The sequence below is a fragment of the Alosa alosa genome, chromosome 5 (assembly GCF_017589495.1).
Source record: "Alosa alosa isolate M-15738 ecotype Scorff River chromosome 5, AALO_Geno_1.1, whole genome shotgun sequence".
Taxonomy (NCBI): domain Eukaryota; kingdom Metazoa; phylum Chordata; class Actinopteri; order Clupeiformes; family Clupeidae; genus Alosa; species Alosa alosa.
In genome coordinates, this window is record NC_063193.1 from 26,056,595 (window position 1) to 26,069,675 (window position 13,081).

General features: G+C 45.4%; 1 protein-coding gene across 3 annotated transcripts in view; it reads right to left on the reverse strand.

Moving 5' to 3' along the window:
• The window catches only part of slc15a4 (solute carrier family 15 member 4), a 67,058-nt gene that overhangs the window by 14,349 nt on the left and 39,628 nt on the right, over nt 1-13,081 (reverse strand). For all 3 annotated transcript variants that reach the window (XM_048243257.1, XM_048243256.1, XM_048243255.1), the window contains exon 8: nt 6,876-7,034. In XM_048243257.1, coding sequence (XP_048099214.1) covers nt 6,876-7,034 — 159 coding nt within the window. The remainder of the gene's footprint in view (nt 1-6,875; nt 7,035-13,081) is intronic.

A 13,081-nucleotide genomic window follows, 5' to 3' on the forward strand; every position in this document is an offset into this window, starting at 1 on the left:
TACATGCTCATCGAATGTTCTGAAGTAGGGAACGAGAATGGGCTGAAACCAACTAGTCAGGGTACTCGACTGCATAACAATAGCACAAGTGGAAAAACAAGCTTGACAGGGCATGCGCAGATCTTCATTCATAGGTAGAGGAGGTTTTTAATACTTGAGTCTTTAGTAGAGTGCTCCTGAAGCATCATGTTGATTGGTTGGAGTTGTTTACAGCTTGGTTTAAGCCACTATTCCACTCTACAGGACTAAATACTGATGTTTTTTTTTTATTAACCCTGTAAAACCCAAATATAGACAAAAATGAGCAAAATGGGTTTCCGCCTTTCAGACGTTGCTGTAGGAGGCCTCCGGTGTAGAAGCTTTGAAAAGCTTAAACATTGAACAGCTTAAGCACCATGAGGAACAATTCACTGAATTTGATGACAAACGCATGGGATCGTTACTGCAGGTTTTTAACAGGGGCGCTGGCGTGTCTTAGCTTGTGTCTTTTCCGTATTTTCAAGAGGGCAAAATTAAATGAAATATAAACGGCAACAACTGTTGATTTTGTTTTGATTGTCTTTCCTTGAACAGAATTGGATTTGTAAAACACAACCTGGAAACCTCTCTTACACCGCTAACAGATGCAAACTTGTTCAACATTAAAAAATGTCTTATTATGTTGTTCATATTTTTTCACTGGGAACTCAATGTTTACCTGAGAGCATGTATGCAGCTGTTGCTGTTGCTACATGAGATAATAGGTGCTCTGGGAATTCTTCGGTACCACATAAACATAAACAACAAACAAACAAAGTGCATGGAATATGCATATACAGATGTTCGCACATGTGCACAAAAGAAACGTTTGTGTATATTGTTTTTCTCCAAAAGTTTAAGCATCTGGGCAGAAGTTCATGCTTGAGTTTGTGAATGTAATTTTAGGGACACCACTGGGCAGAATACAAATACACTGTCAAGGTGTACAAGAGCGTCATTAATGGTGTTTCTGAAATGTATTATATTAGCGTGTGTGTGTGTATTATGGTGTGCACAATTGTATGTGTCTGTGAATGTGTGTATGTATGAAAGTGTATATGTGTATATATAGTGTGTGTGTGTGTGTGTGTGTGTGTGTGTGTGTGTGTGTGTGTGTATGAAAGTGTGTATGTGTATATATGTGTGTGTGTGTGTGTTTATCCTCAGGCTTGCCAATGATTCTGAAGCGATATCTGTTTACTCTGCAAGCTAGTTGTAGCATATCGCCCTGAGCCATGGAGGCATCAACATCTCTTCATCACTCACTCTTCCCTCTCTTCCTTCCCTCTCTCTCTCTTCTCTCTCTCACCTGCTGCAGAATCTTCCCTTGCTCTCGGTTTTTACTTTCTCCTGCAGAGTAATGCTATGATATGACAAGGAAGGTGCCAAAACAGCAAGGTGGACAGATGGGAGGAAGGAAGGGAGAGAGAGGGATGGGAAGGGAGGGAGAGAGAGAGAGGGATGGGAAGGGAGGGAGAGAGAGAGACAGGGAGAGAGAGAGGGAGAGAATAAGAAAAAGTGACAAGAGATTTCAGAAGGTGATAGAAAGAACAGCAGCTTCCTGGCTCCGCAGCCACCTACACACACACACACACACACACACACACACACACACACACACAGTACACATTGACTCTCATACATATAGAAACCATGTATGAGAGATGCAAGTGTGCATGTGAGAGAGATGATGCCGACACCAACAAGTGTGTGTGTGTTTATCAGTGGCTCCCCTAATTAAGTGGCAGTGTGTGTGTGTGTGTGTGTGTGTATGTATGTATGTATGTGAGATCATATCTGCCACCCTTGATCTGTCTCAAATGGCTCTTCAGAAAGATCCCACACACACACACACAAAACACATGAATACTTCAGGCGTAGCATGCTGAGCTTGCCTAACCAATTAAACAATGTGTTGAGCAGAGAGAGAGATATATAGAGAGAGAGAGAGAGAGAGAGGAAAGGAGGAGTGTGAAGAAAGAGAGGGGAGACAAGGCGAGATGGCAGGGGGTGGTAAGGATACTTGGAGGCCTGCCACGACTCACACCCACTAGCGTGTAAACACACGCACACACACTCTCTCAAGTGCTAACATCATCAAAAAAGCCCGTAGGCTTGACCTGTCAGTCTCTAATATTAATGAACTATTGTTCCCCCTCCCAAGAGTAAACACATTAACTACCCCCCCATCCCCATCCCACGCCTCTGAAGCAGCTGGACCAGCACCCTGGAGATGCCACGGCGACAAGCATCCATCTGCTGCCTCTGACGCTTCCTCCCTCCATCCATCACTCCGTCCATCCGGCGCGCGGACAGATTTATACGGGCGCTTCCTGTCGTCCGCCTGACACGTCTATCCGTTACCGCCGACGACTCCGCTCTTAAAAAGAACGAGCGAGAGAGAGGATGAGAAAGAGCGAGAGCGAGTGAGAGAGAGAGTGAGAGAGAAGGAATGAAAGAGAGGTAGACAGATAGATAGAGAGAGAGATGGAGAAAGCGAGAGGGAGAAACGAGTGTTGTGTTGTGGCACTCCTCTCCTCTCGCTGCCAGCTCATTTACGGAGCCTTAAAAATCGGTTTAAATCAGGGCGAAAACAAACAGTGCCAAGCGCCAGACAGCAGGGAGGAGAGGAGAGGGGGATCAGGGAGGAAGACAGATAGAATGAGAGAGAGAGGGGGGGGATCAGGGAGGGAAACAGATTGATGGTCTTGATTGATTGATGGTCTTGATTGATTAATCACCACTATGTGGATACTGTTTTTAGAATTGATTTAGATTAAGTGTTATTTAGTATAATTTGTATTTTAGTATATTCTTTTTCTTCTACTGTCCTTATTGCTTAGTTGTGTTTTTATATTATATGCTTTTAATTACTTTTTCTGCTGTTAGTGAATGTGTGTGTGTTGTCTGTATGCTACTGAGACCTTGAATTTCCCCTGGGGATCAATCAAGTATCTATCTATCTATCTATCTATCTATCTAGATAGAGGAGAGGAGGATCAGGGAGGGAGATGGATAGAGGAGAGGAGAGGGGGATCAGGGAGGGAGACAGATAGAGGAGAGGAGAGGGGGATCAGGGAGGGAGACAGATAGAGGAGAGGAGAGGGGGATCAGGGAGGGAGACGGATAGAGGAGAGGAGAGGGGGATCAGGGAGGGAGACGGATAGAGGAGAGGAGGGGGGATCAGGGAGGGAGACAGATAGAGGAGAGGAGAGGGGGATCAGGGAGGGAGACGGATAGAGGAGAGGAGAGGGGGATCAGGGAGGGAGACGGATAGAGGAGAGGAGAGGGGGATCAGGGAGGACAGATAGAGGAGAGGAGAGTTTCCTTTATGCCCTCCTTCAGCTCGGTGGCATTCCTCTTTCAACAGCTCTTTAAAACACACACTCACACCAGGACAAAGTGTGTGTGTGTGTGTGCACCAGGACAAAGTGTGTGTGTGTGTGTGTGTAGATTTTTTTTTTGGAAATGGCTAGAAGAGCTTGGGACAGTCATGCATACTTCAGGAACAGAATGTTCCAATCTATGGGGTCCAGAGGAGACAGGCAATAGACTTATTTCTTTCCTCCAGGACAATAGATACACATTGACTCTGGAAATCTGTTGATGTGGACATGGGCGCGCGCACACACACACACACACACATCGCGACACGCGACGCGACGCGACGACGACGCGACGACGCGACGCGAGACGCGACGCATCGCGACGCAGTTCATGTGTGCGCATGTCTTGAACTCCACTGTCACTCTGTCATGTGTGCATATATTCTGTGTGTGTGTGTGTGTGTAAGTAATCCCACTGTGACGAGAAAGAGCTGTTTGTCACAGGAGCCGTGTGCCACTGGCAAGCGTATTCCCCTCCGCGTTCCATCATTTGGTACACGTCTCATTTACAGCTGCTCACCACACTGGCAAAGCATCCACCATCTTATCCTATGGACTCTTATGGAGAGGAGAACCTGGGTGTGTGTGTGTGTGTGTGTGTGTGTGCTCACCACACTGGCAAACCATCCACAATCTTATCCTATGGACTCTTATGGAGAGGAGAAACTGTGTGTGTGTGTGTGTGTGTGTGTGTGTGTGTGTGTGTGTGTGTGTGTGTGTGCTCACCACACAGGCAAACCATCCACCATCTTATCCTATGGACTTATGGAGAGGAGAAACTGCAGCACAACCTCTACTGCTAGTGAGTGTCTGTTTGAATGAGTATGTGAATGAGTGAGTAATGGAGTGAGAGAGAGACTGTGCACCAACATCAGAAATAATTAAGTCATGAATAGTTAATTAATTATAATCATAATAACAACAACATTAATTAATACTAAGTACTCATCTTTAACAATCAATTATTAACAACTGTCATACACACACACACATGCACAATAGCTGACGTCTGCCATTAACCAACGTGGTGGAGTGCACAGCAGTATAGGCAGAAGCCGTAAGCTCGCCAGAGAGCACGCAGATGACTGATGACTAAACAGTGACACCAATAACTAGCCCTCCACAGGAGAACAGATGATGCCAATTAGCTCTTAACGAGGTCTCTGCAATTAGCCACTAACGAGATCTTTAGTGTGAGACGTCAGGGGAGAAGATAGAGGCTCCTCAGAGATGAGATGGTGGAGACTGCAAGGGCTGCCATTGAAGGCTCTGCAGTCATGGATGTTACATATTTTAATAGTCTGGGTGTCTACTAATTGCCTCAACACTTTTGAGCATGTCAATCAAAGAGGCATTTAAGATGGTCAGGGTGTAATGACCTTTAGACGAGTAGGGGTCTTCCCGGTGGATTTAGAAATATCTCAGCAGCAGTCTGGGCTGACTGAAGTTGAGGGCAAAAGTTTGCTTTGTTGTAAAGTCAGTGAAGTACGACTTTGTCTTTAAGGGGAAGCTCAACTACGGTAGTCTAAGGTTCTTACTAATGGCGGCCTTACATTGTACGATTTTGGTCTGTTTTCACAGTCGGCGACTAAATTTCCAAAGTCGGACATAAATCATGGGAGTTGTATTACTGAATCGCGGCACGCCCCGGCCAACTAGATCGGGTAAATGTAAGGTGCCAATCTTAGCGGTTTTAAGTCAGTTGGAGTCAGTCCTTTTCTAGTTTTTTGCTACTTACAATATCAAACATGTTTGATATTATCGCAAGTCTTTCTAGTCGCGGGCTCATGCAAATCGTGACGCGAACTATAAAAAACAATAGTGACCTCTCTCCAACACCAAACAGGAAGGGGCAAAGTAGGAGACAGCTGTAGCCTATATGATTATTTGTTATTTTTATAATATTTGTCATTTCTTATACATATTTAGTCGGCTCTTCCACGTGACAGAACAACTCTTATATCGGTTAGAGATGTCACGCATGAAACAATGCTGCAGAAACTGGAACATACGACTATGAGTTTAGTAGGCTATCATTTCAGTTCCTGTTTATCTATTGCACGATGGGTAATAATTTAAAGGAATCTAGTTGCAGTCTTGGAAATAGTGACCCTGCAAGATCCCTAGTCATTGCAAAATCATAGTCTGTGACTTAAAACTCTACTCCTTGTCTTCAGATGTGAGGGGGTCTGAGACTGTAGTCTTTCAAAAATCTTTTCCAAATCTTTCTAAAGTCTGTCAGTGTAAGGAGGGCTTAAAGGAATTATCCGGAGTAAAATGCACTTTAGATCAATTTACAGATGATTGGGAGTACATATGTTTAGTTGACATCCAAATCATGTCATTCGGATGTGTTTTGAGAAAGTTCGATGTTACCATTTTTAGTCAAAACTCGTTAGCCTGGAAGTGACGCGGGCATGTCATTTCGCCGCTACAAAACGCTATTTTTATACCTCTTCTACAGTTCCAAACAACATTACACTTATGTGGTAGTGAGTAGAGGGTCCCTAAAGCCAAACCGGCATATCCCGAGGTCTTTATGTGGTCGGATAGAGAGTCCAGAATGAATTTCATCAAGCCAGTACCTTTCCTCGAAATGTTGCCATCTTTGCTGCCATCTTTAGGGGAAAGTCCGTGAGGAGTCGATTGCTGAGTGTGGAGTAACACGCTTTGGAAATTCACAATTTCATCGCCGTTTATTTTTTCTTCTAAAACATAGTCCAGTATTTCTTTCGAAATTGAAATGAAGTTGTATGGACTGGACTATGTTTTTAAAACGGCGACGAAATTGTGAATTTCCAGCTCATCCTTAGGGGCCTCTCGATGGTGTGTTTGTGAACTTCATGCTTATCCATCTTAACTTTCACTCAAAAACAAACTGCCTTTGCAGCAGTCAGTCACTGAAAGGCAAGATGCAATTCTGTTTTTGTCGGCTGGCTTGTAATTTCAGGAGTGACCAGGCTCAGGATTCTGCGGATGCATGCAAACCTTTGGCACCTCGGGCCACAGGCCACAGGAACTGCTGACCTGTTTATTTTGTTCCTACATTTTTTTTTTTGGAACATGGAGTTAAATTAATGTTTGGAGAATAGTTCATGGTTGATTTTGTATGCGTATTTGCTGCAAAGAATGCAAAAGGGTTATGTTCAGAAAATGACCATATGTGATGGTCATTTCCCACCCTGTGACCACCCTGCAGTGGTGTAAAGTGGTGGCCTTCCAAATAAATCACCAGAAGGTTGTGGGTTCAATCCCAGGGGCTGCCCACTATTGAGCCCCTGAGCAAGGCACTTAACTTGGAGTTGCTTCAGGCAAACTATCCCTGGATTTAGTTCACACCAAGTGACAAATAGTGCAAAGTAATGATCACATTTTACATCCAACTGCAGTCAGTGTGGTTTGGAGGAGAAGTGCTGTTTGTTTGTGTGTGTGTCTTGTCTTGTCCCGTCCGTGTGTGTGTGTGTGTCCTACCGAAGTCCTTGTGGGAGGACATCCAGCCGATGCTCTTGAGGGAGACGATGGCCAGCAGGCCCGAGCCCACAAAGGAGCCGATCCCGGAGAAGAAGAAGAAGAGCCCCATGATGGCACTCTGCATGGAGCGTGGAGCAGCAGAGTAGGCAAACTCCAGACCTGCAGGGGGAGACAGAGAGGGAGGGAGTGGATGAGAGACGGGCAGAAAGGGGGAGAGTGGAGGAGTGAGTAAGCATAAGCATCATAGGGGAGAGTGTGTACAAGAGGAAGAGATGCAAAAAAAGTTGAGTTTGTGTGTGTGTGTGAGAGGGAAAGGCAAAGACAGAGAGAGAATGCGCTTCTGTGTGTGTGTGTGTGTGTGTGTGTGTGTGTGTGTGTGTGTGAGGGAGAAAGAAAGACAGAGTGTTTAGTCAAGTCAAAGTCTGCTTTATTGTCAATTTCTTCACATGCCAAGACATACAAAGAGATCGAAATTACGTTTTTCACTATCCCACGTTGAAGACAAGACATATTTTACCAATTAAGTCCACAGACAAACATAACATTCAAGTAAACAATAAAAAGTAAATAAGAAGTGCGTGTGCGCGCGCGCGCGAGAGAGAGAGAGAGAGAGAGAGAGAGAGAGAGAGAGAGAGAGAGAAAGAAAGAGAGAGAGAGAGAGAGAGAGAGAGAGAGAAAGAAAGAGAGAGAGAGAGAGAGAAAGAAAGAGAGAGAGAGAGAGAGAGAGAGAGAGAGAGAGAGATTGATGTTCTTAATGCAGTTTGCCCATTACAATCTTGGCTTGGCTGAATGCATCAGTGCCTCAGGCTCACTAAACTCTTCATTTAGAGGTTGCCTTTGTTTTTCATTCCGAGGCACAGCAAACTGATCACCAATCATGTCTCTCTTTCAGGGACTCTCTCTCACACGGACACACACACACACACCTCTCTCCCTCGGGTACACACATACACACACTAGTAGCATTATAATAACAAAATCACTACCTTTCAGATTGTGATGTCTCACAGTGTGACAGACGTCTCCACTACAGCTCTGTCAAGAGCCCCTTCATATTCATTTATGCCATTTTTCAAAGACACACACGCACACACACACGTCATTTATCAAAGAGACACACACACAAAGAAAATTAGTACTTAAGGCCCACATCAAACGATGTGGCCACACAGTAATAATGTCTTGTCAAGACTAATTTGGCCTGTCAGCATGAAGACTGAGAGCTGAGATGTGTCAGCATTCAGGAGAGGGCGCGCGTACACACACACACACACACACACACACACACACACACACACACACACACACACACACACACACACTCTCAAGCAAGCTAGAAAGACACACATACATAAACATAAACACAAACAGACACACACACATAAACATAAACACAAACAAACACACACACATGCACTGTTGTTTATTTCCCCCTTCACTCTGCTTTCTAACTCACCTCAGAGTGTGTGTATGTGTGTGTGTGTGTGTGTGCGTGTGTGACAGGTGAAGAAGAGGCAGGAGATTGCGGTGGGGTGTGGGGACATGCCCACGCTCTACTCATTTATCTGGGACTACTGATGCAGCGCGACAGGCCTGCTTGGGGCCCAGGACCTCACCAACACCACCGCTCAAATCAAATCAATCCAGTGGGCGCGCACACACACACACACACACACACACACACACACACACACACACCCACGTGCGTGCGTGTGGGTATGCACGTGCAGGCATTGTGAATTATGGTCAACTTTTGACCTACACTGAATATCAACACTCACTCCAGAAACTCTTCAAAATGCTGCTGTGCCTCGTGTTTGCAACACAGACAATGCCCCCACACACACACAAACAGTTGCAACTGGCTAACAAAACTTTTTTCCTTCCCTCAGTTTCAGCTCCTCACACTCTACCCTTCTCCCAGCTCCCAGGTGAGCCCTACACAAACACTGTCCCCCCACCCCCCTTCTGAGCCCAGGTCTGTTCTCACAGTTCAGTCCTCTGTCACCAGGGGGTCATTTCAACACATGTGGAAGCGCACGCGCACACACACTCACACACACAGAGTATATCTAGACCACCAAACACCAAGAAATAGAACGCATCCCACAAGATAGGCGCGGCTGCATGTACTTCATTATAATGCAAACATCACACACTGTTGTTAATGTGATTCTACAGGAATGGGGAAAAAAACATCCCCATCCAAACAAGAGAGAGAGTATGTGTGTGGTGTGTGTGTGTGTGTGAGGTATAGCATGACAATGTGAGAGTTGTTAGAAGAGAGTGTGTGTGTGTGTGTATGAGGTATAGCATGACAATGCGAGAGTCTTTAAAAGAGTAGAAGAGTGTGTGTGTGTGTGTGTGTGTGTGTGTCATCCACAAACATCAGGCCAAACCGTGAGAGCCTGACCTCTCATGCACTGTACAAACTGAATTATTTAAAGCGAAGCCCACCGCTGCAAAATATCGTTCCACTTCTATATTTCCCTATTTATCCCCCTCTCCCTCCAGGGCTGGCAGTCGCGGTGGCGCAGGCAGCAGCAGCAGCAGCAGGTGAAGGAGGAGGAGGTGAAGGAGGAGGAGGTGGAGGAGGAGGAGGTGGAGGAGGAGGAGGTGGAGGTGAAGGAGGAGGAGGTGGAGGAGGGGAGGTGGAGGAGGGAGGCCGTCTCCTGATGGGAGAGTACATTAACTCCACATTTGAAGAGGAGCGCTACCCAGATGCATAATGTCTGCTCCCTGGGTGACTGTGGACAGCCCACGTTCGTTTGCATATTTTTTTTTTACCTACTCAAAGACGCCACCTCTATCTGTCTCTGTCACTCACTCACTCACTCTCTCTCTCTCTTCCTTCCCACCTGTGCCCCATTTTCCTCTCTCCCTTTATCCCTCACTCCTCCCATCACTCTCTCCTGCACTCTTTAAGTCTTACCTCCTGTGACCCCCCCTCCCCAAGATCTCTCTCTCATATCAGTGTGGCATGGCTAAGAAAGAGTAGGAGACAAACACACTCTCTCTTTCTCTGCTCCCTCTCTATCCCTCCATCAGCAAGTGAAGAATAGTAGGAGCAACAACCTCTCTCTCCCTTTCTCTCTCTCTCTCTCTCTCTCTCTTTCCCTCTCCCTACCTCTCTCTGTCTCTTTCTCTCTCTCTTTCTCCCTCTCTCGACACACAACACATACCCAGGGCGGAGTGAGGGAGGAGAGTGCCGAGAGGAGGAGGAGAAAAGAAGGAGGGCAGCAGAACAAGGCCACACGACGAACTTGCTCTCCGCTCTCTTTCTCATCCATCTCTTCTGTGTGCTCTTCCTGGAAGACAGCTCACTTATTGATTTATTTATGCACTCTGAGGGGATGGAGGAAGTGTGGAAATGCCCCTGACTGAGCTCCCCTGGGGTGTGGATGAGGGGATAGAGAGACAGAGAAAGAGAGAGGGAGGGACAGAAGGATACAGATGTGGAGAGGAGGAGGGCACGGGGGGCTCTTCAGGGCTCGTCTGCTCTCCCGTCCTTATTCTGGGGGGGGGGTTTGCTGGGAGAGGAGAAAGGACGCAGACTGTAGTTCTAGACTCTATTATTGATTCACCTGAGCCTAAGCATTACTTATACATTAAGAACTACTGACAATTCACACACGCACGCACACGCACAACACACACAATTAACGGCCCATTCAAATCTGTAACTGAGTTAACTTACGCTAAGCTGCCAGTGAGCTCAATGAGGTGTGCTAATGGCGGCTGCAGTTCAGCGCCAACCCGACCCTCCTCTGAGGGGTCAATGGGGAATTGATCCACCTGCGTTGTCCCAGCTCTGTCCTGCAGTGGCTTTCACAGGAAGGACAATAGCCACCTGTGGCCACCCTCATTCCCGTAAGCCCTGTACCCTATACGCACTCCTCTCCGCCTTCCGAAGGGCACTTCCTGACGTCCAACTGATAGAACATCGATTCTTATCTCACATGGGAGCTGCAGTGGATTTTTCCTCTAAACATTTTACACATTTGAAAACATTGACATAGAACTGGCCGAGACTGGACTCAGATTTGGTACATGGCAAATCGAGAGGCAAATGGTGACCACTCAACATGTAGCCTGCGTGACCATGAGAGACCGGAGAATATAATAACCTCTCCCATGATCTGCTTTCAGTTTTGGGCTACATCCAGACTACTGGTGCAGAGAGAGGGAGAGAGGGAGGGAGGGAGAGAGAGAGAGAGAGAGAGAGGGAGAGAGAGGAATAGAGAGAGAGAGGGAGAGGAATGGAGAGAGAGAAAGAGAGAAAAAGAGAGGGAGAGAGAGAGAGAGAGAGAGAGAGAGAGAGAGAGAGGGGAGGAGAGAGAGAGAGAGAGGAGGAGAGAGAGAGAGAGAGAGAGAGAGAGAGAGAGAGAGAGAGAGAGAGAGAGAGAGAGAAAAAGAGAGAGAGAGAGTTTAACTTAGGACCACAAGTAATTGAACATGTTACATATTATACTTACCTAGGCCTTAGAATCAAGTACAATGGAAAATTTAACATGGCAGTGAATGAACTAAGAGACAAGGCACGCAGGGCTCTATATGCCATAAAAAGACAAGTTCCTTTTGAAATTCCAATCCAAATTTGGCTTAAAATATTCTCATCAGTGATAGAACCAATTGCCCTTTATGGCAGTGAAGTGTGGGGCCCACTTACAAATCAGGAATTGGATAAATGGAAAAAACATCCAATTTAGACCCTGCACGTTGAGTCATCCTAAACCCTCCACGTTGAGCAAAACCATCTGCATTCAACAAACAACGCATGCAGAGCAGAATTAGGCCAATATCCTCTTCTAATTAAAATTAAAAAAAGGGCAATCAAATTCTGGAAACACCTCAAATTAAGTGACCCACACTCTTTCCATTACAAAGCCTTGCAATACCAAAAGTTGAGCAAAGACAAGACCTCTCCTACCAACCTGGTCCACAGCCAACCTTTTCTACCAACACATACTAACACCCCAGGCGTGCAAGACCAGGTCCAAATTACCCAACATACTCCACCAAAGCAAATTTCCTCATATTTAAAAGATAATTATCATCAACATTGGCGATCAAAAACCAAATCACAAAGCAAAATGCAATGCTATTTGGCCCTAAACAGAAAGTATACACTTGCAAATTACCTGACTAAAATTACAACATTTTGACGAAATACAGACTCGGCAACCACCGCTTAGCTATAGAAACTGGCAGACACAAGAAAACCTGGCTGCCCAAAGAGAAACGCTTTTGTAAGCAGTGCAATGGCAATGTTGTTGAAACTGAACTCCATTTCTTAACAGAATGCAAAACATTTCAAGCAATCCGTGAAATCTACTTCCCAAAATTTGAAGCAAAATATCCTGATTTTATGAATCCAAACCAAATTACCTTTTATTTTGGGTGAAGACAAATCCAGCTGTATAATAGCTGCCCAGTACATCCTTGCCTGTCACCAACTGAGGGACAGTGAGTGACTTACATTGAACCTATATTTGTACATATCCTCACACAGAAACACGCACGCACGCACGCACGCACGCACACACACACACACTGATATATCTCTAGTCACACACACACACGCACCCTCACTATCCTCTGTTTAAAAATTAAATGTCTGTTTAGGCACATAATTCACTGTTACATTCCTTGTTTGTTGTTATGTCCATGTCTTATACCTGTATGTTCAATGTATGTAATAATTGCTTTGGCAATACAAATGTCTAACTATTTGTCATGCCAATAAAGCACCTTTGAATTTGAATTTGAATTTGAGAGAGAGAGAGAGAAAGAGAGAGAGAGAGAGAGAGAGAGAGGGAGAGGAATAGAGAGAGGGAGAGGAATAGAGAGAGGAGAGAGAGAGAGAGAGAGAGAGAGAGAGAGAGAGAGAGAGAGAGAGAGAGAGAGAGAGAGAGAGAGAGAGAGAGAGAGAGAGAGAGAGAGGAATAGAGAGATTAGATTATATTAGATTTGATCTAATTAAGATTAGATCAAACACTGGGCATAAATAATAAGAGTATATACCTCTGTGCTATCTATATACCCCCAGTAGACTCCCCATATTTTGAAGAGGACATTTTTGAAACCCTTCATTCAGAAATTGCCTATTTCCAGGGCCAGGGAAACATACTTCTAATTGGAGATCTAAATGGACGAACAGGAACTGAACCTGATATTGTTGACCCACAGGGAAACAACCATGTATT